At 60.6% G+C, this 27140-nt stretch overlaps 1 protein-coding gene across 1 annotated transcript; it reads right to left on the bottom strand.

The window, feature by feature from the left end:
• Nucleotides 1–8084: 8084 nt before the first annotated feature.
• LOC102933032 (phospholipid phosphatase 3) lies at nt 8085–25114 on the bottom strand. The gene is made up of 7 exons (XM_037888126.2): nt 24900–25114; nt 23474–23862; nt 15695–15852; nt 14776–15056; nt 12987–13044; nt 11232–11408; nt 8085–9164 (listed from the first exon to the last, which is right to left on the bottom strand). Exons 2-7 carry the CDS (start codon nt 23667–23669, stop codon nt 9063–9065), a joined length of 972 nt encoding a protein of 323 aa, XP_037744054.1. The 5' UTR covers nt 23670–23862; nt 24900–25114; the 3' UTR covers nt 8085–9062.
• Nucleotides 25115–27140: the final 2026 nt, after the last annotated feature.

Here is a 27140-nt window from a genome sequence, read left to right as displayed (position 1 = left end):
GGTTAACGTTGGCTAGGGACCTCTTGCCACCTAGTGGGCATCGAGCTGTAATGACACCCGGGGGGGAGCCGGGACTTTTTCAAGGCATGGGTCACTTATTAAGATGGGAGAGTCTCTGGGATAATTCATGATTGATTCATATTAATTACTGTTGATTAATGGAGTATTAATAGTAATTAGTGAGGCCCACTCCCCCCCAGGTGCTACAAACAGCATGATGGATAGGTAGAAGTCTGAGGATAGCTAGCTAGCTAGGTGTGTATAGGGATGGGTAGGTAGGTAGATAGATGGGTGTGTATCGAGATGGATGGATGCAAGTGTATAGGGATGGATAGATAGATAAGGTAATAAGTCTTGTGGATGGGGGGGAAGCGGTAGATGTGGTATATCTTGACTTTAGTCAGGCTTTTGATACTCTCTCGCATGACCTTCTCATAAACAAACTAGGGAAACACAGCCTAGATGGAGCTACTATATGGTGGGTGCAAAATTGGTTAGAAAACCATTCCCAGAGAGTAGTTATCAGTGGTTCAGTCATGCTGGAAGGGCATATCGAGTGGGGTCCCGCAGGGATCAGTTCTGGGTCCAGTTCTGTTCAATATCTTCCTCAGTGATTTAGATAATGGCATAGAGAGTGCACTTATGAAGTTTGCAGGCAATATGAAGCTGGGAGGGGATGCAAGTGCTTTGGAGGATAGGTTTATAATTCAAAATGATCTGGACAAACTGGAGAAATGGTCTGAAGTAAATGGGATGAAATTCAGTAAGGACAAATGCAAAGTGCTCCACTTAGGAAGGAACAATTAGTTGCAGACATACAAACTGGGAAATGACTGCCTGAGAAGGAGTACTGGGGAAAGGGGTCTGGGGGTCATAGTGGATCACAAACTAAATATGAGTCAACAGTGTAACGCTGTTGCAAAAAAAGCCAACATCATTCTGGGATGTATTAGCAGGAGTGTTGTGAGCAAGACACGAGAAGTTATTCTTTCGCTCTACTCCGTGCTGATTAGGCCTCCACAGGAGTATTGTGTCCAGTTCTGGGAGCCACATTTCAGGAAGAATGTGGACAAATTGGAGAGAGTCCAGAGAAGAGCAACACAAATGATTAAAGGTCTAGAAAACATGACCTATTAGGGAAGATTGAAAAAATTGGGTTTGTTTAGTCTGGAGAAGAGAAGACGGAGAGGGGACATGAGAACAGTTTTCAAGTACATAGAAGGTTGTTACAAGCAGGCGGGAGAAGAATTGTTCTTCTTAACCTCTGTGGATAGGACAAGAAGCAATGGGCTTCAATTGCAGCAAGGGTGGTTTAGGTTGGACATTAGGAAAAACTTCCTAACTGTCAGGGCGGTTAACCAGCAGAATAAATTGCCTCGGGAGGTTGTGGAATCTCCATCATTGGGGATTTTTAAGAGCAGGTTGGACAAACACCAGTCAGGGATGGTCTAGATAAAATATAGTCCTGCCATGAGTGCAGGGGACTGGACTAGATGACCTCCCGAGGTCCCTTCCAGTCCTAGGATTCTATGATGGTCTATCCATGTATCTCTGGGCAGGGAGCCAGCTGCATTTGCTGTGTTATGGGGCCCTCTAGTGGCAGGGTTGAGGGGGGGGAAAGGGGGATGGTTCTACTTTCTTCAGTGGGTCCGACCCCAGAGCATTTGTGAAGCAATATCAAGTGGAGGCCTGACACCACAAAGGGTGTGTGTGGGGGTGTGTGTGTGTGATTCCCCCAAGGGGGGAGGGGTCACAACGACTTACAGCCCCCACCTGCTGAACAGGTATGAACGACGCAGGCTGGGGGTGCTCTCCCCTCGCAGCCAGTGCTGTGCTCACCCCGGCACGGTGCCGCAGGGATTGGGGTGCTCTCCCCGATCAGTCAGGGCTGGCCCCATGCACTGTCACCCAGTGACTATATCCAGCCCAGAAGTGATCACAGCCAGCAGGGGGGATGAACCCAGCATCTAAACCAAACCCAGAGCTGCCGGGGGGGGGGGGGCGGTCCAGAACCCCTGACCCTCAGTTCCAGCAACTCCCAGCTCCCACCACTGCAGCGCCCGCACGGGTCCCCTCACTGGCAGCTGCAGTAGGTCTGTTCTCCACTAGGAAGCAGCACCCCTGTCCCCTGATACAGGAAGGCCAGCGGTGATATCCAGCTCCGCTCTCCGGGTAACTTGATCCCCACTTGGGGTATTTTTAGGGCTGAGCCGACCTGCCCAAATCTCGGTCTGGCCTTTCAAAGGACAGGTATGAGCCAAGGAGCCGGCCCCCCCCGGTGATCTGTCCCCCATCACTTCCAGGGCAGGTACCAGATGCCCCCAGAGGGAGAGGAAGGAGGGGGGACAGGGAGCGGGGTGGGGGCAGGAGCTGTGAGGTGGGCTCCTGGGGTGTGTGTGTGTTTGTGGGGGGGAAGGCTGGGTTCGGCTGCCTAGGAGGGAGGAGATATTCATATGTGGAGAGCCTCAGCTGCTAAGAGGCTTTCAGAGATGGAGACACACACCCTGCAATACCCCTTGAAGCCAGGAGGTGGCGCTCTAGGCCTTGCTAATCTCTCCCACTAGCATCAAGCCTGCAGAGTACCCCCCCGCCCCCCCCCCCCCCAAATTCTCTCCCTTCTTATTTGGTTGGGCCAGTTCTTGCCGCCTCAGGGACCCAGAACTGGCAGGGCCTTCATGGGAGGGAGGGCCGGGGGGGGAGGAGGAGTTGAAGAGGCTGGCAGGGGCTCCTAGCCATAGGGCACTGATCTGGGAGAGTAGCAGCCCAGTCTGGCCGATGCTGACTATGAGGAGGAACGTATGGGAGGCTCTCCATTAGACACTAGCGCTACGGGGGCTATGACACACAGTCAGGCAGTGCTGAGCCCATCCAGCAGCGGGCTGTGAGTCGCATGCACGCGCACAGAGTGGGGCATTGGGGTCAGCACTGACTGTGTGGGCCAAGTGCCCCTTACTGAGCCCCCACCTTGCTCCCTGCACCACAGCGCCCCCTAGTGTTGCACAAGGGGGAGCGCTGCCTGCGTGGAGAGAGCGCCCCCTACTGGATCTCCATCACCAGTGTCTGGGTGGGGCAATTCCTCCCTACCCCCCCACCCAATGATGGCAGCTGGGGTGTTATCAGCCCCTCCCCCTATCACTGGCTCTGGCCCTGGTCTCAGTTCTGGGAATCATCCCAGCTTCTGGGGAAAACCCCTATCTATAGCCGCAGGCTGCAGGAAAGGGCCCGGCTCAGAGCAGGCCCGGCTCAGCTGTATTCAGTGGTCTGCGGGGGTGCCCTGCTCCAAGTGAGGGTACGCCCGGGGTAAGGTGCAAATCACCCCATCCTCCTCCAGGCACAGCTCTCTCCCCCTCCTCTCCCCCCCTGCTGCAGCTCCTAAGTACGCCTGCCCAAATCCCCCTTCATTCCACAACACAGCACCCAGGTGCCCCCCACCTGGGAGGGAGACAGCCCCGTGCACAGTGGAAAGCAAACGGTGCCTTCCCCTTATGCTGCCAGTTCCCCCCCACACGCAGTGAGAGTGACCCCCCCCTACTCTGGGCTGTCAGTACTTGGCCAGTGAGAGCACCCCCTGCTGGCCCTCCACCGTGCGCCCCCCCAGTGAGAGCACTCCCCCACCCCCGATCACCCCGAGATGCAGCCCCAGGCTCTTGGCCCCCCCCACCCCGGTCACCCCGAGTCGCAGCTTTGCGTGTGATGTAAATGCAAAAGGCCAGCGAGGGGGCCCTGCCTCTTGGAACAGAGTCCACGGCCCGGAAACGCAGAGAACAAACCCGGCTCCTCTGGCCTGCAGGGCTTCTCTCCCGGGAGACAGGAAGGCCGACCTGAGCTGACCCTCTCCCTGGATCCAAACAATCCAGATCACCGGGGGAGTCCATCCCAGGCAGGACACACCGTGCAGCCCCCCACTGGCCAGGCTCTGTTGAAGCAGCTGGGCACATGCTGCTGGGGGGCTCACCAGGTCCCAGCCGGCGGTGCCTGGTGTCATCACAAGGGGTCACCCTATGACACAGCTGGCAAAATTTGAACTCTGGTTCCTACGGGCGGGGGGGGGGGGAATACCCCAGCTTATTCCCCTGTGCGGCGTCGCTGTGCTCTGTTACCAGCTGCCATGCCCCACCCCAGAGGTGGCTGCATTTCAGCGCTGGGTGAGCCAGCCCCGGGCAGTGTTGCAGTGTGGCTGTGAAACAACTGGCCTACCCACCCCAGAGGCGGGCGCATTCAAGCAGGGCTGCGCAGGTAGCGTTTGGGCTCCCCGGGCCGTGAGATATGCCCCGGGGGCAAGGCTGAGGTGTCCCCTCCGCCCCCGCCCAGCGCTGCAGCCTCCCTCCAGCCCTGGCCGCCCGCCAGGCTGGGAAGTGACTGTTCCTGTTCAGAGCCAGTGAGTTACACAATGGGAAAAACAACCAGGAAATTAATATCCAGCCCATCGCAGCAGCCGCTGCAGCTGCCCTGGGGCTGGTTGCACAAGTACGCCGGGGACAGCCACATAAATATGGTGCATGCACGCACACACCAGCATGGGGGGGGGCGCACACACACACACACACAAAACTGCAGGCAATGTACCCCCCCACACAATACCCTAGCCAGCAGGGGGCAGTGGAGACACAACCTCTGCCCCCAGCTCCAATCCCATTGCAGGACTTTTGCCCCCCTCCCCCCCGCACTGAGCCCCACAGGGGGCTGCTGCCAGGGCTAGTCGGGGCTCCAGTCTCAAGCCTCCGCCTCAGCCTCAGCCGTTTGCAGGTTGGTTCCTTTCTCCCAGGACAAGCCCTGGCAGGATTCTGGTAGAGCAGGGAGGCTGGGCCAACCCAGCCATCTGGTGCACGTGGGAGTCAGGCCAGGAGCTGGTAAACTGCGGGGGTCAGAACCCAGGGCCTTAAAGGCACAAGTCAGGTGAGCGATGGAACTGATGGTGTCAACACCATTCGGCCCATTCCTGCTTTAACCACTGGACCCCACTCTCCTCCCAGAGCTGGGGCTAGAACCCAGGAATCCTGGCTCCCAGCCCGTCCTTACTCCAACCACTAGACCCCACTCCCCTCCCAGAACTGGAGCTAAAACCCAGGCAGCCTGACTCCCAGTCCAGTGCTTTCCTCGTAGGCCTGTGCCCCTGTGCCCCGGGTGGTATTTGGTATCGAGCCACCCTGTTCTATTAATGTGCCCCCTTCCGAGGGCCTGGGGTGCCCTGGCCAGGATTGAGTGCCAGGGGCTGTACCCTGCCCAGGGTATTGATCCAACCAACCAGCCCTGCTTTGTACCTGTTCCCTCACTCCTCAAATTTTAGCTTGAAAACGGCCACAAACACATGGGAACGCGTGGCCGGGGTGGGCAGGCACTTCCCCAACCTCTACACAACAGGAGCTTCCCCCCTTCACGTCTCTCCCATCTGATGAGCCCCAAGCTAACAGCTGGACCTCGTTAAGGACAGCTGGAACTGCAGACTTTCTCCCCCCCCGCCCCACAATCCTCTCTGTTCCCCAGCTGTTGGCTGGTGCAAAGCTGCCCCCCCCCCTTCACTGCATCTTCCAGAGTTGGGTCAGTGCTGGGTCAGACTCCGTGGCCGCTGTTTATCTTGGGCCGAGCGGGAGGTAGTAAAAGGACCCTTTCCACCCTGGATATATCCCCAAGGGGGAACTCACGTCACTTGCATCGGTTTGGGGGGAACTCACGTCAATTGCATCGGTTTGAGGTCCAGAGCGCTGGTCCCTTTTACCTCCACCCCACTCCAGGAACCCATCCAGACTTGGCTTCACCCCTGTCGCTAGCCTGGGGGAAGGCTCCCATTTTCCCTTAGCAAAGGCCACGGTTCTAATACAGAAAAGATCTCCTGGCTGTCGTTACTGGAGTGTTTCTGTTGTTAGAGCGGGAGCCCTCGCGGGGAGAGGGGGACATCACTGCACACTGTCTTCCAAGTTCTTATCGTGCGAGCAAGTGTTCTGCCCTTGAAGACATGCTGTGTGGTGGTGTTCGTTGAAATGATGCATGATGCGTGTTATGGGGCAGGGGTAGTGGCAAGCAGTGAAGGAGTTTGCTCCAAAGCCAAATTCTTCATAAATCAGTCAGGTCAGGTCCGGTGCTTCTTACACTGCCAGTGGCTTCTCGATTGAAGCTGCTGGCAACATGGTGGAAGAAGTGGGATTAGAACCCATGTCTCCATAGCAGCTGTTAGCAACCATCTCCGCTCCTAACTGTGATACCCTCAACCACCTCCCCTCCTGCTCATGAATCTTCTGGATCCCTGGGGAAGCCACAGCCGTGGGTTGCATGGTACAATGAGGTTAAGAGAGACCAGGGTGTGTGCGTCCCAGTGTGCTGCTACCCACATCCTGTCACCTGAGCCAGTGGGGCAACCAGACTGGCTCCCTCTTCCACATGCTTTCACAGGCATCCAGGGACTGCCAGAAACGCTAGGAGCCACAGTGTGGGACCACAGAATGGGCCATGTGGTCTAGTAGTTGGAGCAGGGGAGGCCGGGAGTCAGGACGCCTGGGTTCTATCGCCAGCTCTGGGGTAAGGAGTGGGGATTAGTGCTTAGAGCAAGAGACAGTCAAGACTCTTTGTTCAGTGTCCTGCCGTGTGACTTTGGTCAGGTCACGGCCTCCCCCTGTACCTCAGTTTCCCCCCGCTGTAAAAACGACTCATTATCCCTTATCTCCCAGGGCTGGTATTGCAGCTTTGCTTGGTTACCATCTGCCTTGGGGCTCAGAAGGAGCAGATACGGCTCCGGCTATTGTTCCCCTGAGCCTAGCGCTGGGAGTCACACGGCCCCTGTCTCCCACTGGGGTATAAAGGAGTCATTCATGGCAGCTTTGAAAGGAACTAACAGCCTCCCCCCCCAGAGGCTGTTGTGAAATAGTCGGAGGCAGGAGACAGACAGGGGCTCTGCTTCACGAGCCTGGATTCCCCCTGAGGATTTGTTGATTGGGCCTGCTGATACCAGCCCTGAATTCCTAAAAAGGCCCAAACACTTGATGAACTATGCAGGGATTGCTTGGGCCGGCTCCGAGATGCAGCCAGCTCTGGGGCGAGGCCTGGCAGCTGGTTAACAGCCACAAAGCACCACTGTCCAGTGTTCCCGACAGAGCCACCATTCTTGCTCCCTGCTGCACAGCACCCCCTAGGGCATGGGGGCTGGCACTAAGATCCCCCCATCCCCCTGAGCAGGGGCACGGTTGGCCTTTTTGGGTCTCCCATCCAAGAACAAACCATGCCTGAGTCTCCTTAGCTCACAGGCCCTCGTCACACGGGCCTCCCTGGTGCCACATCCAGAGCCAGGGAGCAGCAGGAGCTGCCTGCGGGCATGCCCTGGGCCTGATCCTCCCCTCTCCTGCACCCAGCGGGCGAGCTCAGCTCATCCAGGCCAGGCCAAGCCATGCGCTCCTGCTGGCCCCCAACCCCATCAGCCCAGCTGCCTCCCCTGCACGGCTGGGGCAGGGCCAGCTCCCCCATCGCAGCCCCGCTCCCAGGGTCAAGGACTTGCGTGGAATGTCTCCCAGCTGCAGGCCGACCACAGAGTCCAGAGCCACTCGGCCAGGACGGGGCCAGGCGGCGCGAGGGAGCCCCATCCCTAGCGGGAGAACGAGGCAGTGTCTTTCCCTGGCGTTGGGACCGTCATCCAGAGAGCATGACTGAAACCCAGCCCCTCAGCCCCACGCCTCTGCTGTACAACACCTCTGCCAGTGCCCCTCAGTCCCGACCCGCAGCCTCCTGCTACCCCAGCCCTGGGATCCCCCCCAGCTCCGCCAGTGCCCCTCAGTCCCGACCCGCAGCCCCCTGCAACCCCAGCCCTGGGATCCCCCCAGCTCCGCCTGTGTCCCTCAATCCCGCCCTGCTGCAGCTCCTGCGTGAGCTAGGAATTAGCCCCTCTGCCACCACCATTCAGGTCTGGGCTCACAGCCCCTCCGTCCCCGAACAATCCCCACCCCGACAGCCCCCTCCATTCAAACCCACCCCTGATCGCCCACCTGAGTCCTGGAGGACAGCCACCAAGGCAGGGCTCGCAGAGAGGAGGAAAGCCCCTTGCCTGAAGCCCCAGGACTGACCCATGCTCCCCACACCAGGGCCAGCCCCAACCCAGTCGATTGTCTGTACCATTTATTACAAAAATACCATTCACATTATCAGGGCCAGCTGGGCATGGGGGGGCGAGAGGCACAGTCCAGCCCCCAGGGGGAGCCCGGAAGCATCTGAGAAAGGGAGCCACTTGTGGCATGGATGAGCCCCCTTTGAGCGGTCCCTGTGGACCCCACTCCCATGGCCCAGCAGCCTGTGGTTCATCCTTCATGTTCGACCACCTGCCGCTCTCCCCGCCCTCCTCATCCCCCTGTCCACCAATCACAGCCCTCCTCCCCGGCAGCGGAGAGGGGAGGGGCCCTTTCATTGGAGGGGCAGGTAGCAGAGTCTGGGAAGGTGGCCAAAGCGTAACATGCAAATCGTCGTCATAATCCTTCAGTGATCTGGGAAATCCCAATGTGTGTGGGGGTGGTGAGGGGAGAGGTGGGACTTCCTGTAATGCCCATGTCAAAGGAAGGCGGGCCTTCCTGCAGCGTTCCTGCGACGTCCGTGCCAAAGGCAGGCGGGACTTCCTGCCATGCCCTTGCCACAGGAAGGTGGGACTTCCTGTGATGTCCATACTAGAGGCGGGCGGGATTTCCTGCCATGCCCTTGCCAGAGGGAGGTGGGACTTCCTGCGATGCGTCTGCGATATCCTTGTTAGAAAAAGGTGAGACTTCCTGCCATGCCTTGGCCAAAGGAAGGCAGGATTTCCTGCGGCGGACAGAGGAGAACCCCACCCAACAGGAAGCCTTTCGGGAGGTGGTGACGGCCTGACCCAGGGCAGGCATTCAAGAGGAAATTAAAGTGCTTGGAAAACAGACGGCGGCGACCAGAGCAACAGAGGAAAGCCCAGCCCTGCCGGAGAGGAAGCACGTAGGACCACGTGCTCTGTGGAGGAGCAGAAAGAGGGGCTGGCTCTCCCCCCCGCCGTGCGGAGGCCAGCTGGGTGCTGGGTGCTGGTCCTAGCAGGGGGATCCCTCCAGCCCCCCATTCTGGCACGACGCCTAGCAGTTGGTGTGGCCGCTGGAGTCCGGGCTATCGGGGCAAAGCTGGGGCAGGCGGGAGGCTGGGGGCTTGTGGTGGAACATGCCTGAGATGTGGAAGGCCTGGGAGGAGGAAGAGAGAGAGAAAAACAGGGTGTGAGGAGGGAGAGACCGAAAAGGAGGGGAGTGAGGCAGGGGAGAGCTAATTGCACTGACATGACCCTCCTCCCCACCCTGCTCTCGGGGTGGGGGATTATTACACAGCTGGGGGGAAACCGAGGCAGGCTCTAGTTTAGCCACAGGCCCAGGTTATAGAGTGAATCAGTCTGTAAGGCAAGAATAGGACCCCCCCTGCTCTAACCCACCCTCTCCCACTGCCAGAGCTGGGGATAGAACCCAGGAGTCCTGACCTAAGTTCCCTCTAAGCTGTACGGCCGTGCAGCAACCTATTAAGGGCCGCGCAGGTGCTCAGGGCTGCGGCGGGGAGAGGCGCCTCTCCCCCAGCCCTGGACCTGCTGTGGCCGGGAGAGATGCCTCTCCCCCAGCCCCGGGCTGCTGTGGGGAAAGGGGGCTGGGGGGAGTCCTCTCTCCCCGCTGCGGCCCCGGGGCAAGCTGAATCCCAAACCCCTCATCCCTGGCCCCTCCCCAAAGCCCGCACCCCCAGCCAGAGCTCTCACCCCCCCCCACCTGCACCCCAACCCTCTGCCCCAGCCCTGAGCGCCCTCCCCCACTCCGAACCCCTCGTCCCCACCCCCACCACACATCACCTCTATATTGGTGCACGTAAAATTCATTCCACACACGGATGGGAAAAATTAGAGGGAACATTGGTCCTGACTCCCAGCCCCCCTGCTCTGACCCACCAGATCCCCCTCCCAGAGCTGGGGATAGAACCCAGGAGTCCTGACTCCCAGCACCCCCTGCTCTAACCCACCCCCTCCCACTTCTAGAGCTGGGAATAGAACCCAGGAGTCCTGACTCCCAGCCCCTTGGATTCCATAATCCATGCTCCCGGGCAGGCCGCTTCGCCCCCTCTGTGCCTCAGTTTCCACATGAGTACAAGGGAGTTCACACCTCCTGCTGGGGCTGTGCTGCGCTAAGGACCCCCCGGGTTGCGAGCTGGGCCACTGGGCCCCCATGGAAGGAGAGGGGAGGTTGGCCGGGAGCCCTGTGATGAGGGAAGATTTCCTCCCTGTTGCTTGTTTTAATGCTGAAGCAGGAGGTGTTTCCTGTGCCGTTTCCTGGCAGCCCACGGCTCCGGCCCTGGGAGCGACAGTGTTTCGGCCCCTCAGCTCCTGGCCGGCTTCGCAGCCTCCTCCCCCCAAGGCCGGGGGTGGGGAGAACACGGGGGAGAATCCCGGTGCTGGCTGCAGCGCCTGCCACCCAAGGAGGTCAGAGCGTTCTCCACACGTTCCCTCCACCGCTGCGGCCCCTTAGAGAGGGGAAGGGACTGGCCCAAGGTCACACGAGTCAGCCGCAGAGCCAGGAATGGAGCCCCAGGAGTCCTGGGTTCTGGCCCCCACACTGATCTAACTGCTAGACACCGCTCCCCTCCCAGAGCTGGGGAGAGAACCCAGGAGTCCTGGCTCCCAGCCCCCCCGCTCTAACCACTAGACCCCACTCCCCTCCCAGAGCTGGGGAGAGAACCCAGGGCTCCCTGTCCCCCACCTCAACTCTAATCATTAGACTCCCCTCCCCTCCCCTCCCATCCCAGAGCTGGGAATAGAACCCAGGAGTCCTAGCTCCCAGCCCCCACACTCTAACCACCAGACTCCCCTCCCCTCCCCTCCAAGAGCTGGGAATAGAACCCAGGAGTCCTGGCTCCCAGCCCACCCTGGTCTAAATCCTAGACTCCACTCCTCCACTCCACTCCCTCTCCCAGAGCTAAGAATAGAACCCAGGAGTCCTGGCTCCCAGAACCCCGCTCCCCTCACCTACTTTAACCCACTCGACCCCGGAGCTGGGGAAAGAACCCAGGAGTCCTGGCTCCCAGGCGGGCTCATGGACGGAGCATGGGGTGGGCTGGGACGTGGACCCCCGATGCTCTAAGAAACCAGACAAACTCATCGCTCTTCTGGGAGCCAGGCCAGAGTCGAGCTGGTGACCTAGAGGGGTCCAAGCACTGATCTGTCCTGGACAGACAGACGGACAGTCGGCTGGTGGGGGGCGGGGGGAGGGGCTCACACTTACCACCCAGTAGGCGATGAGCGCCCCCTGCAGGAAGCCCACGGCCACGTCCGAGGGGTGGTGCCAGTAGTCAGAGATGCGGGTGAGCCCGGTGTACAGGGCCAGCAATAGCAGGACGAACTGCACCAGGGGGCGCAGCAGGCGGGCGCCCCGCCAGGTTAACCGCGCCTGCAGGTAGAACTGGGGGGGGGGGGGGGCGGGGAGTAGGGGGGAGAAGAGGGGGGTGAGCATCGGGGGAGGGCGCTGCTCCTGGCCCCCACTCTGCCCCCTTCCCCCCAAACGCTGCTGCTCCCACCCCAAAACCCGACCAGCTCCCCCCTCGTGCTCTGATTCCTGCCCCCTACGCCCCATGCCCTGCCCCTCACGCCCCAGCCGCAAACCCTGCTGCCCCCCAAATGCTGCTTCCCCACCGCCCACTGTGCTCCCACACCCCAGCCCCCGGCACAGCAAGAGGAACAAAGGGCATCTGAGCTGGGGGGCTACTCGCAGTCCTAGTCGCTGGCGTCACCGCTGCCCCAGCCCGAGACACGTTCCCAACCCCTCCATTCAGGCCCATCAGCCAGGGACGCATAAAGGGCCTGTTTGTGCCACTCCCCAAGGGAACAAGGGGCCCTTCTCCACCGCCAGCCACATGGACCCAGGCATCCGGGGCGGGGGGGCCATTCGGGTGTGGTGGCGGAAGTGGGGAACTGACCCACTTTGATGAGGGGAGAGATCGGTCGGGTGCGGGGAGTGGAGGAAATGAGGGCAGTGAGTGGGACAAGTGCTGAGAGCAGGGTCAGGACTCCTGGGTTCTATCCCCAGCTCTGGGGAGTGGGGTCTCGTGGTTAGAGCAGGGGGCTGGGCATCAGGACTTTTCCTTCTGTGTGACTCAGTTTCCCCATCTGCAGAGGGGCCAGTACTGGCCTGGGCTGGGCGGGAGGAGCAGTGAGTTAGCAGTTCTCAGAAGATGAGCCGCGGCTCACACATTGGCCCGCACTACCCTCCAGCCTAGGTCAGCCTGGGCCAGCCAAGAGACAGGAGCCGGGGCAGCCAGACATTGGGAGCACCTCACACAGTTGGCAGCTCTGGCGCCAGATGAGTCTCTGTAGGTATGTGGGGCACAGAATCACCCTTCTGCCACCAGCCACTGGAGGGAGCTCTCTGCTCACCCCACTCCACTCTCAGAGCCAGGTCCCTCTGGTCTAACCACTAGACCCCACTCTCCTCCCACAGCTGGGGATAGAACCCAGGAGTCCTGACTCCCAGCCCCTCCTTGCTCTAACCCACAAGGAGCCATGCCCCTCCAAGTGCCAGGAATAGAACCCAGGCGTCCTAGCCCCCCAGTGGGCTCTGCATGTAACCATCCAGCTCCCACACCAACAACTGCCACCCTAGCAGGAAGTGCCTGGCATGGAGGGACCCTCTGCTGGGCTATTCTGGGCACTTGGCTCCACTCCTTGCTGAGGTCTCAATCGCAGATGGCTCGGGGTGGGACCCTGGACAGGGGTCGTTGGCTAAGAGGGGCTGCCAGGCCCAGCCGCTCCTTTAGGGTGATCCCACCATGCACCCAGTCACCTCCCCCCAGCCTGGCTCTGCGGGGAGATCCCACCATGCTCCCCAGTGACTTCCCCCCAGGGCTTCTCGGGCCAGGGAACCCCCCCGGGCATTCAGGCGTGGCCCAAGAGGGATGGGCCGGGGTTGCCAGGGAAGGTTCTAGGATGATCAGATCGGGCCCGTGCAGTGTTAAGGTCTGTGGGGCCGGGCGGGGGCGCTTACCACCAGGTATGTCATGCTGTACATGGCGAAGGAGGCATGGCCGGAGTAGAAGGACTTCCTGGAAGGGGGCAAATAAAGGCCAAGGTTATAGCTGGCGGCACCGCCCAGCGCCAGGGGTGTAGGGTGCAGAGGGATCCCACCAGCAACCCCTCCGCCTGTCACCTCCACAGCTGCCTTAGATCCTGTCCAGGGCCAGGCGGGCAAGGCTGGGGGGCTCCAAAGCTGCTGCCCGGGGCGTGGGATTGTCCAGCACGGTGGGGGCAGTCTCCACGGGGAGCCACCCCCATGGCCCCAGACACTGGGACAGGGCAGCCTCCATGGGACCATTCCGGGTATTACAGACACACACAATATCTTGGCGCCAGTTGTCCCAGCGTTGCGATCTGCATCGGTGCGAGCCATGGGCCACGTTCTGCCCCCCTGGGGGCACAGTACCAAGCTCCCTCCAAGGACTAAACTCAGCGGGGGACAATTACTGCAGACTCTGGGAGCGACTGCACAGACTGGGTCGGACCAGGTCCAGAGGCCCAGGGGCTGGTGGTATAAAGGGCCAGCATAAAGTAGCTGGGAACCCTTCACTCTGACCTTTAACCAAGTGGTCGCACCCTGCCAAAGAGTCTGAAGAACGTGGGCACCTCCTGGACCCCCTGGCGGAAGTTGGCGGCGTGCTGAAGCGGGAATTTTTGGTAATATTTGTTCTGAAGCCTGTGCGTGCCTCAGTTTCCCTAATACACTGCATAGCTGCCCAGCGGGGGAAGGGATGAAGTTTGCTTTCATGTCACTTTCCTGTCTGGGTGGACTGAATAGTCCTTAAGGAACTGGCTGAAATCCCCCCAGATCAACAAGGGATCGACCGAGAGATGATGCCAGCCCGGTGCCTCACGGTTATGCAGCAGGGGGAGAGCGGAGACCCTAGCTTGGAAACCAAGGTCTGGAAGGGGTGCGGTGGGGGATAAGTTGGCTTGGAAACCCCGACGAGTCTTTCACCTGGGAACTGAGGAAATCAGAGACACGCACAGGGCATGCAAACAGGGGTCACTAGAGCTCTGGTCTGACCAGAGCCTCCTTCGAGTCTCCATCTGTCTACGCCAATTGTGCTGGGTCCCGGCTGATGAATCAACCCGTGGCTGGAGTGTCACCAGGACTCCTGGGTCCCTGAGGAGCGGACAAGCCTCCCCCCCCAGCGTCTGTCCCAGCTGGGCTTGCTGAGCAGAGCTCAGGGCGCGAAGCAGGAGGGCTGGAGCCCCAGAGGTTTTGGTCTCAAGAGGTGGCTGGTTTACGCCGAGTTTCCCCTGCAACGCTTCTGGCCCAAGAAGAACTGGCCTGCGCTGTGCGAAAGGACAGGGCCTAAGCGGGCCTCCCCTGAGCAGACACCGGTTCAAACCTGGCCTGGCTCAGGTAACCCTGATCCCCCCGACACGCTCCACGGTGACCCCGCCCCGATACAGGGCCAGGGCAGCCAGCAGGGGGGCAAGACACTGGCAAGGAGCAGTCTAATATCAGAACTCCCCCTGGCCCCCCATCACTTCACCCTGGTCTCAGCGGGAAGAGCCGAGATGGCTCTGTGGGGGAATCCATAGGGGATTTTTTTCATGCCAGGCTGCTGGACGCAGACAGACCCTGCGGTTCTCCTGAGCCTGTACGGCCGGGTGTCACCACTAGGGCCCCCCCCAAACCTGGGCCTGCACTCCACAGCTGGCTCCACTAGAGGGGGACCCTTCCTTTACCTCAAGCCCCCAGAGCCAGCCCCCCACCCCGCCTTAAAGGGACAGTGCCCCCGGGAGCTCACCTGGCTTCCTTCTCCTCCGACGGCCCCGCAGTGCAGGTGTACTCCTCCACGTAGCCCCGGGAGCAGTTAAGGATGAGGAGGTCGGGCCGGCAGACGGCCAGGAAGTGGGGGCGGAGGCGGCCGACGGTGATCTTGGCCATGTTGGTGAGGGACTGGCCCACGGTGCAGCCAAAGAGGAAGGCGCCGATCTCCTTGTAGAGGACGGCCACGTAGGGGTTGGGGACGAAGGAGCGGGAGCCCAGGCGCAGGGAGTGGATGCGGTAGCTCTCGCCCAGGGAGATCTGCACGGCAAGACGGGGAGGCACCGCGGGACGGCAGCTTGAGATGGGCAGCCGTCCCAGCCAGCTCCCCCCTCCACGTGTTGGGACACGGACCAGCCCCCAGGGCCGTGGGAAGCTCAGGAGCGACTATGGGGAGCAGGGGGGACTCCCTGTGTACTTTGCATTCCCTGCTTCCCCTGTCCCAGCCCCTTGGTTTACCCCATAATCTCATCCCACCCAACCCCTGTTTTTAAAGCCAGCCCTTGCCGCCCAATAATTTGCCTCACCAATCCTATTCTGCCCCATGCCCTGCAGCAGGGAGTCCCGCAAGGCAAACAGCCTGCTGGATGTGGCGTTCAGCGGTAACGGATCACGCCCAGTCTGGGATCCTGTCTCCTGGGCCAATGGCTGATGCTTTGGAGGAAGGGTTGGAAACAGGTGCTCTGCGCCGAGGGGCACGGCTAGCATTTCGTAAGGGGCACATGGGGGTGAGCTACCCAGAGCCCACCCCTCTGCCACCTTCAGCCCCTGACACCCTGCAGGGAATGTGGCAGGGGGGCGCTCTCCCCTGGCAGTCGGTGCTGGCCCCCGTGGGGCACTAGGGGGCGCTGTGCTGCAGGGGGCCCAGCAGGGGGCGCTCTCCTCTCACAGCGACTCACCGAGAGGGAGGTGATGAGGATCCCCACCGAGATCAGCACCGTGTCGCTGACGGTCTCCGCCCGCTTGAGCGGGTAGCGGATGCTGCTGTCGTTGCAGTAGAAGCCGCGGCGCATGGGGGGGACCAGGCCAACCTCGCAGACCAAGAACGGGACGGAGGCTGCAGCGGGAAGAGAGAGCGGGGCTCTGAGCAGGGGCTAACCCAGCCCCGGGGGCCCCTCTGTGCCCCCCCCCCAATCCCATGAGTCCTTCCCCCTCAGGGACTGGCTCCGGACATCCCAATCTGACTGTCCCCCTAAGGGACTGCCCTGCCTTCTCCCCCCACAATCTCCCCGCCTCTCCCACCCCCGGGCACCAGTTCATGACACCCTGCCCCCATCCTAATGCCCCCTCCCAGGGACCACCCTGCAACAACGCCCCCCCCATGGCCTCCACCCCCCCCAACTGAGATTCAAAACGCACTGCCCTTCCCCTGGACATCATATCATACCACCCAACCCCCATCCCACTGCCTCCACCCCCCAAGGACCAGCCCAGGACCCCTCCCACCCCACACACAATATCCTGCTCCCCCTCAGGTCCAGTCCATGACTCACCCCCTCCATCTTGATGTCCTCACCCCCCATGACTGGCCTGTGACAGCCCCCCCAGTCCTGATACCCCACCTCCAGGAACCAGCCTCACTGTTTTGGTGGGGCTCCCCCCTCCCTGGCTTCCACCCTCCAACTCCTCTCTGCTCCTCACCCCCCATCCCCTCCCTGCCACCACCTCCCCAAGGCAGGGCACATGGGTCAGACCCCAACAGGTGGCAGCCCCCCCAACTCTGATCTGGGAGCAGAGCGTGGAGACCTCCCCTCCAATCCCAGCAGGAGCAACGCCGGCAGCCCTTGGATGCCAGGACGGGGCGCAATCTGCTTTGCATTAGGGCTCCTGGCAGGAGCCGGGGGGGGGGGGGGGGGTGCGGGGGGGAGAAGATCAGGCCTTAAACTTCCAGCCAGGACGGGTGAGTTCCTGATTCCAAGAAGCCACGTCTCTGCCTGGCTCTTAAAGGGGCAGTAAAGCCAAATTCCCCCTCCCTCGTTAGAAGAGAAAAATGCCCACGTGGCCCCACCTTGCCCCCTCTCCACCATGAACCCTGCACCTGTGAGAGACCCCTGCAGCGCTGGGGGCTGGAAGCACCAGGCTGGGCAATGGCGAACAGATCCTGGTGAGGTGGGAGCAGAGACCCTGGTGCTCCCGCGCACGGATCCTGTCGCACGTGGGGGCTACAAGTGTGAAACCAGGCAATGGGTGTGGATCCCAGCATGCTGGGCGACTTAAGTGTGAATCCTGCCGGGTGGGCCCAGCTGCACACCAGGGTGGGAGCAGGAAGCCTGGCACTCGGGTGCTTGGACACCAACATGATCAGAGGCTGGGAGTGGATACCACAGTGCTAGTACCCTCACGAGTGTGGATCCCGGTGAGCGGGGCTTGCAAATCCTGGCACTAGCCCCCTGGCACGAGGATCCTGGTGAGCAGGGCGTGCTTGTCCTGGCACTAGTGCCCTGGCATGAGGATCCTGGTGCACTCAAAGGTTGGGAGCATGAACCTGGGCACTAGCAGGCTGGCACGGGAGTGTGAAGAGACGGAAGAAGATCCCAGTGAGGTCGACGTAGGGAGGGTTTGACGTAGGGAGGGGTAGGAAGTGCAAATGGTTCCCCCTTCTGCTTCAGTTCGGTGGGATTCAAGCCTTGGTGGGACCCAGGTGTCCTAGTAGGCCATGCCTGGGCTGTCACTTTAAGAGACAACGAGGCTACATAACCTTCCCCAGGGGGCTCTGGGCTCCTTTTTGGGGCTGAGAACGATGTTTCCACGTTCGGTTCCCAGGTTCCCTCCCTTCCCGTCTCGCTTGGCAACTGAGTTTTCTCAGGATCGCTCTTTCCGACGGGCTAGGCCGCCAGCCAAGATCCAGGGTGACGCCTGTAGAACACCTTGGGACCCAGGAGGGGGCGCCGCCACCAGGACAGCCCGATGGGTGAGTGGCTAGGGCTGGGTGTGCTCTCCTGGGGGGCCAGCAGGGGGCACTCCCATCCTCGAGGCGGGCAGGGAGAAAGCGAGGACTCCAGAGCTGGGAATGTCCAGCAGGGGCACTGCCAGCTTGGGGCAGGAGCCCCCCAGGGCTGGGCATGCCAGAGGGGCATGTCACCCCGGTGCCTGCAGGAGAAGAACACAGCCACGCCGGAAGCAACTCTGCAGCCCCGGGGCAGGAAGGAGCCACCCTAGGCTCTGATTTCAAAGATCTGAGACTCTTGGGGATGGTTGGCCTGGGCCAAGGCTGGACCCCACCCAGCTCCTCCCACACTGTGCGGATACCAAGGCCGCAGGGACTGGCTTGAGCCGGCTCCAGGTTTCCATCCTGACTTGGCTGCCCTGCGCCTTGCCTGGCCACGGACTGCGCCCGCTCTGTATTTATACCGAGAGCCCAGGGCTGGAGTGACAGCCGTGCGTTCAGAGCCAGAGCCCCAGCCCCCTGGGGCCAGATCCCCAGCTGGTGTAAATCAGCACCCTCCATTGGAGCCAGGGGACCAGATCCCCAGCCGGTGTAAATCAGCACCACACCATTGGAGCCAGGGGGCCAGATCCCCAGCCGGTGTAAATCAGCGCCCTCCATTGGAGCCAAGGGGTTTGGACAGAAGAAAAGTCCAACCACCCTGAAATCCAGTGGGGATCGTGCGGTGGCAAGAGACCAGCGCTTGGAGTTCAGGGGCACGTGCCCTTCATGCCGTCAGCCCCCTTGGGGGAGCGCCAGGGCCTCCAGCTCGAGGCGGGGCGCAATCCCACAGGCGTTGTGCACCCCAGACCATGCGCTGGGCGTGTCCCGGTGCCAGCCCCAGCAGCGGGGGGGGGGGGGGTAAACGTGTGTGCACGGGGGTTCAGCTAGCAATGCGTGGGGGAGCTTCTTTTTGCCAGGACACCACCGTGCGAGCGGGACGTGCAATCACATCCACCGAGCGGCGGCTTGTGCGAAGACGTCAATTTCCTCGTGTGCCACCAGCCGAAGGCAGCTTCTTAGCCGGCGCGCGTGTTACTGGGGCATGAGTCTGTGCCCACAGAGGGCATGATTCTGCTCAGCCCCTTGCCCTGGTCTACATCAGCTCTGTTAATGCCAGCCCAGTGCCCCCAGCAGCCAGCCTGCCCTTGACCCAGCCCAGCCCAGCCGTGGGGCCCCCGTCATCTCACACACGCCAAACCTCCCAGCTATTCGGAGAGGGCTGGGCTATTAATAGTCACTCTCTTGTCCATGTTCGGGCGTCCCCACTCGCCCTGGCTGGCTGCCCGGGTCTAGGGGCTCCCTGCCGTTCAGGCCCAGGCTGGGAGGGCGAGAACAGGGCCAGGGAGGGGGTTCCCTACTGTGCCGCGGGGCAGGGAGGGAGGGAGGGAGGGATTCTTGGGGCTAGTGCCTTAGTGGGTCGATCCTGTGTGGGTGGGGGGAGGGGGCCCTTGGGACTAGTGCTCTGATGAAAGGATCCCATGGCCTGCTGGGCACGAGCGTGCAAGGCCTGCCACTAGCACCTTTTGCACTCGGGATGGGTGTGGCAGCCCCGATGCCCCTGCAGCACACGCTCCCCCCAGCCCCCGGGGTGGTGTATAGGGCCAGAAAGTCTCCCCCACTCGGTTTAACAGGCACGGGCACCGAGGGGCGGAAGCAGGTGGAACCGGTGGCGGGAGAGGCCAGGGGGCACAGAGAGGCCAGGGGGCACGGAGAGGCCTAGGGAGAGGAGCAGGCAACAGCTGCAGGGCGCGGCCAGCCCTGAATGGCAGCCAAGAGCTCACGGCCGGGGAGGGAGGGCAGCAGGGACGCGATGGAACCAGGGCAGAAGGAGGAAGAGAAAAGCGGGCGAGAGGAGAAAGGGTGAAGCAGAGAGAGAAGGAGGGGCGCCCCCCCCCCACATGCCACTACACCTGCCCCCCCTCCCCCCCGCAGACCCCTGTTGGGCAGCGAGCTGGTGCCGTGGGCTCTGGAAGCTGCCCAAGCCAGGGCCCCGATCCTGGGGTGGGCTGTGCCAGCGGAAGAGGGGGAGCACTGGGGTCCCGCAGCAGATGGGGGGCATCCCCGGGAGTTGGGATGATGGCATGGGCGCTCCCCGGTGTAGGCGGATGGTTGGGATGTGGGCAGAGCCCCGGTGGGGGTAGCGGGGGGGGGTCATGACCTGGCACAACCCGTGACCCCTTCTTAATCCCCCCCTTGCCCCAGTGCTTTATTCCAGAGCCTTCTGGAGATCAGCTTTGTCCATCCTTCGCCCAACCTGACCCCCCCCCTGCCCCACAGCCCAACCCCCACGACCTGCCCCACCAGTGAGTCCTTCCCTCCTTCCCATTTAACACCCCCCCATGACCCAATCCCCCCAAACAGCCTCCCTTTGCAATCCAATCCCTCCCCCTAGGATCCAGCCCCACCCACCTTGTCCCAACCCCCCACGATCCACCCTGCCAGGCTGCCCCCCACGATCTGACCCCTTCTCCAACTCCGACCCTCATGATCTACTCCGCCAGCCTCCCTCTCCCCCAGGATCTGACCCAGGCCACCCTGCCACAGTCCCATGATCCAACCCACCCTGCCCCCTCCCCAACACGATCCAACCCCTTAGACCTGAAGGCCACCCCCCGCAACTGAGCTCCCCCAGTCCAGCAGCACCCCCATGCTGCAGAGTGCTCCCCAATCCAAACTGACTCGGATCCCCCCTCCATGGCACCCCCAGCTCTGCTAACGTGCCAGGATACTCCCCTGGCTCACCCCACTAACTCTGCCCCTCTGAGCCCAATGGCTAGCCATCAGTGCGGTCAGGTCAGGGGGCTCATAGAGAGGAAGAATGGCCCAGTGGTTAGTGTGCTAGCCTGGGAGCTGGGAGACCTGCGCTCAGTTCCCAGCTCCGCCACAGAGCTTGGGCAAGTCACTTGCCTCTCTGTGCCTCAGTTTCCCCAGGGGGTCCTACCCCACAGAGAGGGGCTGTGAGACAATGTACATTAAAGATGGCGAGGGGTTGGATACCAGGGCACGAGACTTCCGTGCGAGAACGAGCGCTATCTGGCTTTGCCCTGCTCCCGTTTGACTGAAGTGGAACTGAAGTAGGGTCTGTAAATCAGTTTGGAAACAGACTTACACCAGCACAGCCTCTCCTGTCCAGCGGGGACCCCCTGAAATGGGTTCCGTTTGCAATCAGTGTCAACTAAACTGATGTCAGATCTTGTCCACCCCCCTGCCCTCCCCAATTAGCTTAAATCAGCTCCCGAGCCAATAAGTAGGGCTCTTCCAAATTCACGGGCCATCTTGGTCCATTTCAGGGTCATAGGATTTTCAAAACAGCAAACGTCCTGAGTTCAGATGTTTCGATCTGAAATGTCACCGTGCTGTAACCGAGGGGGCCCTGGCCCAAATGGAGGTCCTGGGGGTGGGGTGGGGGCTGGCAAGGCTATTCTAGGGTGACACGGGATTGCCACCCTCACTTCTGCCCGCTGCTGGCAGAGGTGTTGCCTTCAGAGGTGGGCTCCCAGCCAGCAGCCGTGCAGCTTCCCGGAGGTGGGTTTGACCCAGTCCTGGGAGCGGTCCATGCAAGGGAAAGGGAAATCCCATCCCTTCCTGGCCTGGCTGGGACTAGAAGCTAGAGCCCGATGGGTGCCCCAGCCCTTCCCCTCCTCTGGGCCCAGCACTCGGGGGCTAAAAGGGTCTTGGGCTGGCTGCATGTGGGGGGGGAAAAGTTGTGATCATGGCGCCCTGGGAGAATAGCACTGCCCCTTCCCATACCATCCCAGCCATCCCCTTTCACCCATTCCCTCTGACAAACAGAAGATAAGGACACCATCCCTGCCTATCCTGGCTAATAGCCATTGATGGACCTATCCTCCATGAACTTATCTAGTTCATTTGTGAACCCTGTTCTAGTCTTGGCCTTCACAACGTCCTCTGGCAAGGAGTTCCACCGGTTGACTGTGCGTTGTTCCGTGCATCAGGTCTGCTCAACCGGTTGTGTGCTCAGAAATCAATCAAAGCATTCTGATTTCTCGGTTTGAAACGACTCGTTTCCTTCCAAAATGTCCTCTAGTTTTACTTAACCCCCCCCCCCCCACGATGTTTCAAAACGGTTGCAGTCAAGTCAAAACATTTTGATTTTGTCAAACAAATATTTCGTCGACCCAAAACGATTATTTTGCTTTGTTGTTTCAGTGAAAGAAACCAACCATAAAATCCATTATCTGCCCAGTTTTACTTATCTGGCCCCCAGTACCCAAAATAGATCAGTCCTGTAGATTATCCCAGGATATTTCTGCCTATATATAGGCAGAGACATCAGAACCCAGACTGGCGATGGACTGGTGGATCTATTTATCTCACTACCCTGTCTCTGAGAGCAGGCAGTGCCAGAGAATAAAATCCTGTTGTCAGCAGTTAAGGGAGAATACATATTAGCCTCCAAGATTCTCCAAGGTTAATGTATACACCAACAGGCCCTTTTTAGTCCTTTCAAACCTCTTGGTTATTACTGTTTTAGCCCTCTCACTCCAGATAGTCTCATTTGCCCTTCCCCTTTAAAAAACAACCACCACCCTGCTGAAATCAAGGACATCTTGTAGCAAGGAGTTCCACAGGCCAAGGACACAAACTGCATGTGGAAAGTATTTCCTTTGCTCTGTTTTGAGTGAGCCACCTTTTGACTTCATTCAATTTCCCCTTATATCGTGAGACACAGAGAACTGATCTACCTTTAAGGCCCGGCTTGACAAAGCCCCGGCTGGGATGATTTAGTTGGGGATTGGTCCTGCTTTGACCCAGGGGGTTGGACCCTCCTGAGGTCCCTTCCAACCCCGCTATTCTCTGATTCTCTGCCTCATTCACCTCTAACACTCCCACAATGTTAATCTCTCTCTTCCCCCGTAAGAGGCTTTTTCTCAGGCCTCAAGCCATGCTCCAGCCGTCTAATGCTAGATCCTTCTTGCTGATGGCTCTGAACTGAGCCCAGCCCCCCTGGTGGGTCTGGCCCACTGATGCCATTAGAATATTTTCCATCTTATTCTCCTTCCTAGCCTAACGCGTTTTCCTTGCTTTTCGCTTAGTGACACCAGCAGTTTAGTGAGTACCAGGCTCTGAAAGCCCTGATCCCTCTGGGGTCCAGACGCAGCCCTGATGGGGAGAGGCGCTAGATCGAAGTGAGATCCCTGCTGCTACTGTGCCATTAAATATCCCTCCAAAGGAGAAGGTTTGGGGCCTAACTGATGCCCCGGACACACCATACAAGGCCTGGAGCTTTGAATCGTCAGGTTTGCGCAGATCCAGGCTGCCCGGAGTCACTGGTTTCATTCCCAGCAAACCCAACCGATCCTCATGCTCCAGCCAGCTAACCTGGCTTCCATGCCATTTATAGCATGGGGACGATTGGACTTTAAACTGCGCTGGATCCGAGCCCCCCCCGCAAAATAAGAACCAGCATTTCTGTCTACAGGGAGACATAGTCTTTGCCTCCATGCGGCAGCTAATAATTCTGCTTCCTCCCCCAGACCAGCTGGCATCAGTCCCCGCCGTTGACGCCCTCCAGCTCAAGTCCCGGCCCAAGTTTCCTCCCCAGAGGTGGCTGCATTTCAGTGCCCCGGCACAGTATGGGAGCCGCAGCATTACATTAGAGGGGGCAGGAGCCCCAGGGAAAGGGGATGCAGGGGTGCCAGCTCCCCTGTGGGAAGGAGAACCAGGAGCCAGGGGTCCCGGGGAAGGTGGATCTGCACCGCATGGGGCCCTGCCGCTCCGCACTCACCCACGAGCAGACAGACGATATCCAGGACAACCAAGGTCTTTCTCTGTCCCAGCCCCGGGGCGGCATAATCCTCAAGCTGGGAGCTGGGCCCCCGGACTGTCACCCGGACGTCTCCTTGGCCTCCCCGCCATGCCTGGGGCTCCACCGAGAGCCTTGGGGGCAGATCGGGGAGGAGTTCACACTTGCCCTTTTGCATGGCCTTGGGGCGGGGGAGGAAAGGTGCAATCCAGATTCCTAGAGCAGGACCAGGGGAATGTGGATTTCCAGCCCAGGAGCGGCAGGGGATTGGGAGGGAATCCGGATTCCAAGCCCAGCCTGGCACAAGGACAGAGCAGTAGAGGGCTGGTGTCTTTTCTTCTCCTCCTCTCTCTGTATAGGGATCAGGGAGCCTGGAAAGCAGCAAAACAAACAAACCTTTCTAAGCTACAGGTCAACCAAGGCTGCGGCTGCATTGGGGGGCAGCACGGGAGGAGAGGGGGCTCAGTAGCGGGGAGGGGGGATGCCAAGGATTTATGCTCCAGGGATGACGGCATCGGAAGGGCTGTGGGCAGAGATCCCAGCTCCAGGACGGGCACGCACAGGGCCAGCTGTAAGAGACCATGGGCAGAGATGGCAGCTGCCCACGATGTGTGTGTGTGTGTGTGGCGGGGGGGAGGGGGGTTGCAGAGATGAGTACAGAGATCCCAGCTCCCCCTGGCTGGACCCCCCCTTCCCAGGCCTCTTGTGCCCCTGAACCTCCCCTTTGGGGGGGCAGGGGTCCCAGCTCTCCCCATGAGTGAGGGGATTCAGGGGGCCTGCATAGGGGGATCTAGGCAGGGGGTCCCAGCTCCCCCCAGGGGAGGAGGGGTTCAGTGGGGTGGAGGACCAGGCGGGGGGGTATAGTGGGGCCCAGGAAGGGGGGTCCAGGAGGTACTGCACATACCAGAGATGGATGGAGATGGGGCAAAGAGATCAGAGCTCAGGGCACCTTCCTCTGGGGGACCCCGCAGGCAGGTGAGATCCAGGGGAGGGGGATCTAATCATGGGGTCCCAGCTCCCTGTGGGGGAAGGGGGGTCCAAGGGGGCACCTAGGAAGGGGCATATAGGAAGCAGAGATCCTCAGAAGAAGGGGTCCAGCCAGGGGTCCCAGCTCCCCTCAGTGGAGAAGAGATTCGGGGGGCAGGGGTCCCGAGAAGGAGAGTCTGGGGGTCCCAGGAAGGGGGCCCAGCTTCCACCAGGGAAAGTGAGGTTCAGGGGTCCTGGGAAGCGGAGGCTCAGGGGGCAAGAGGCCCAGAAAATGGGGCCCGGGAACCGGGGCCAGCTAGGGGTCCCAGCTCCCCCCAGGGAAGGAGAGGTTCGGGGGGCAGGGGGCCGGAGATTGGGGAGTCCCGGGACAGGGGGGCCAGCCAGGGGTCCCAGCTCCCCCCGGGGCAGCCCTTCCAGGTACCTGTTGGCCGCTGCCGCGCTCGCCGGCCCTGGGCTCCCCCGCTGCGCTCCCGGCTCGCTGGGGCCGGTCTCCTGTCCCCGGGGGAGCGGGGCAGGGGGTCTCCCTTCAGCCGGGCTGGGGGGCTCGTTCCCCGGGCTCCTGCTCAGCCCAGCGCCGGACTGAGAGGCGCCGACGGCTGCTCCCTCCACCTCCAGCTGCTGGGACTGGGGCTCCTCCCTCCCCGTCCTGCCCCACGCGGGCTCTGGGCTTCCCAGGGGCTGGAGCACGGATCGGTGGGGGGAGAGACGGGCGGGATTGGCTGGCGGAGCTCAGCGTCTCTCCAGCCTGGGACCCTCCTGTTTATTCCCACGGGGCCAGCAAGGGGTCGAGACCCCACCCCCCCACCTGTTCGACCCCTCCCCCCACACTCCGGGATCCCCAGCCCCAAGGCCGGGGGGCGGGGGGGAGGACTGAGCAGGGGTGGCGAGAGGGGGTCTCCAAAGCCCAGCTGGCCCGGTGAGCGGGGTTCAGGCCTCCGCTTTGCAGGAACCTGGGTTCTATTCCCTGCTGCGACCTTGGACCTGTCACTTTACCGTGGCGTGCCTCAGTTTCCCCATCTCCAATGGGGATGAACAGCCTCGCCCTCCCTCGTGGGATGGGCATGTGTGAGGATAAACAGAGAGGCTGTGAGGTGCTCAGGGGGTCCAGATAAAGACCTTAGATTGCGTTAAGACATCTGTGTTAGCTCCCTGGCCAGGCTGGAACCTCTGGCTTGCGCCATGCGGCAGGTCTGTCCAGATCACCGCCATGGTCCCCTATGGCTGGCTTCCCCGCTGTGAATCTAGAGAGCAGGAAGAGCTGGGAGAGGATTTCCAGGCGGGGCATGGTGGGGTCCCCCATAGGAACCACTGCACTAGTCGTTTACCTTTCTATCTATGCATCCCCATTCACATTCCTCTACCTAGCTCTCTATCCGCAGGCACTCCCGCTCTCTGACTATCCCCATACGCACCCGACTATCCCCCCCCCGCCGGGCCCTGCAAACCCTCACCCCAGTCCCTATTGAGTTATAGGGGCCTTTCCCCCTGCATTAAACTGCATACCTGCATACTAGCCCGCTCCCATGCATAAAGTTATTCACAGGCCTGTGTTGTCACTTTCCAGGCCTGTTTCTCCAAGTGAGGATGCCCACAGCCATGCACTGCCCTGGCTGGGCCATTGCTAGGTTTAACAGGCCTTCAGCGCTCCATTCTGCACCCCCTGAAGGCAACGGTAACACCCACACTGAGTTCAGTGGGGCAGGACATGGTGGCTAAGCTCCCGGATCTTTCCCCAGCCCCAGGACCTGTGCAAACCAAACCCTCCCCAGCAGCAGGGACAGTTACCTTTTGCACAGATGGCTTTAAATGGCATCTGATTTTGCACCCTTGGGGGACACAGCGCCACCTTGTGGCAATAGTGGAAAAAAACCCAAGTCGGGGCGGGGATATTTCTGGGCACGATTTTGTCCCCTCGGGTTTGCGAAGAAAAGAGGGGGCTGTTTTGCACTGGGGAAAACCAGGAAGGCCGGTGGAAACAGCAACCCCTAAAATGTGTGTAGGGGGGAGGGGCTGGACCCTTCTATTGGAATCCATCCCCGGAGCAGTGGGGGGAAAAACCTAACTGAGCTGATATGTTTCTGGAGGGGATGGTATGACATGAGGCCCTACAATGGGAGGGGGAGGGATAGCTCAGTGGTTTGAGCATTGGCCTGCTCAACCCAGGGTTGTGAGTTCAATCCTTGAGGGGGCTATTTAGGGATCTGGGGCAAAAATTGGGGATTGGTCCTGCTTTGAGCAGAGGGTTGGACTAGATACCTCCTGAGGTCCCTGCCAACCCTGATATTCTATGATTCTATGGCACGGAGTTGATGGGCGATTGCTAGCAGCTAATATCCCCAACGGCCGGAGATGGGACACAAGGTGGGGAGGGCTCTGAGTTACTCCAGAGAATTCTTTCCCAGGTGTCCGGCTGGTGGGTCTCGCCTACATGCTCAGGGTCCAACTAATTGCCAGGTTTGCGGTCAGGAAGGAATTGGCCCCTGGGTCAGATTGGCAGAGACCCTGGGGGGTTTTCACCTTCCTCTGCCGTGTGGGGTCACTCGTTGGTTTGGATGAGAGTACGTGGGGGATTCTCTGTAACCTGAAGTCTTTCACCTGTGATTTGTGGATGTCAATGACACGGCAAGAGGTTCGGCGTCTATTCCAGGAGTGGGTGGGTGAG

This window comes from Chelonia mydas, chromosome 20 (assembly GCF_015237465.2).
Source record: "Chelonia mydas isolate rCheMyd1 chromosome 20, rCheMyd1.pri.v2, whole genome shotgun sequence".
NCBI classification, from domain to species: Eukaryota; Metazoa; Chordata; order Testudines; family Cheloniidae; genus Chelonia; species Chelonia mydas.
Note: the sequence above shows the minus strand (reverse complement) of the source record. Positions and strands in the feature narration are given on the sequence as shown.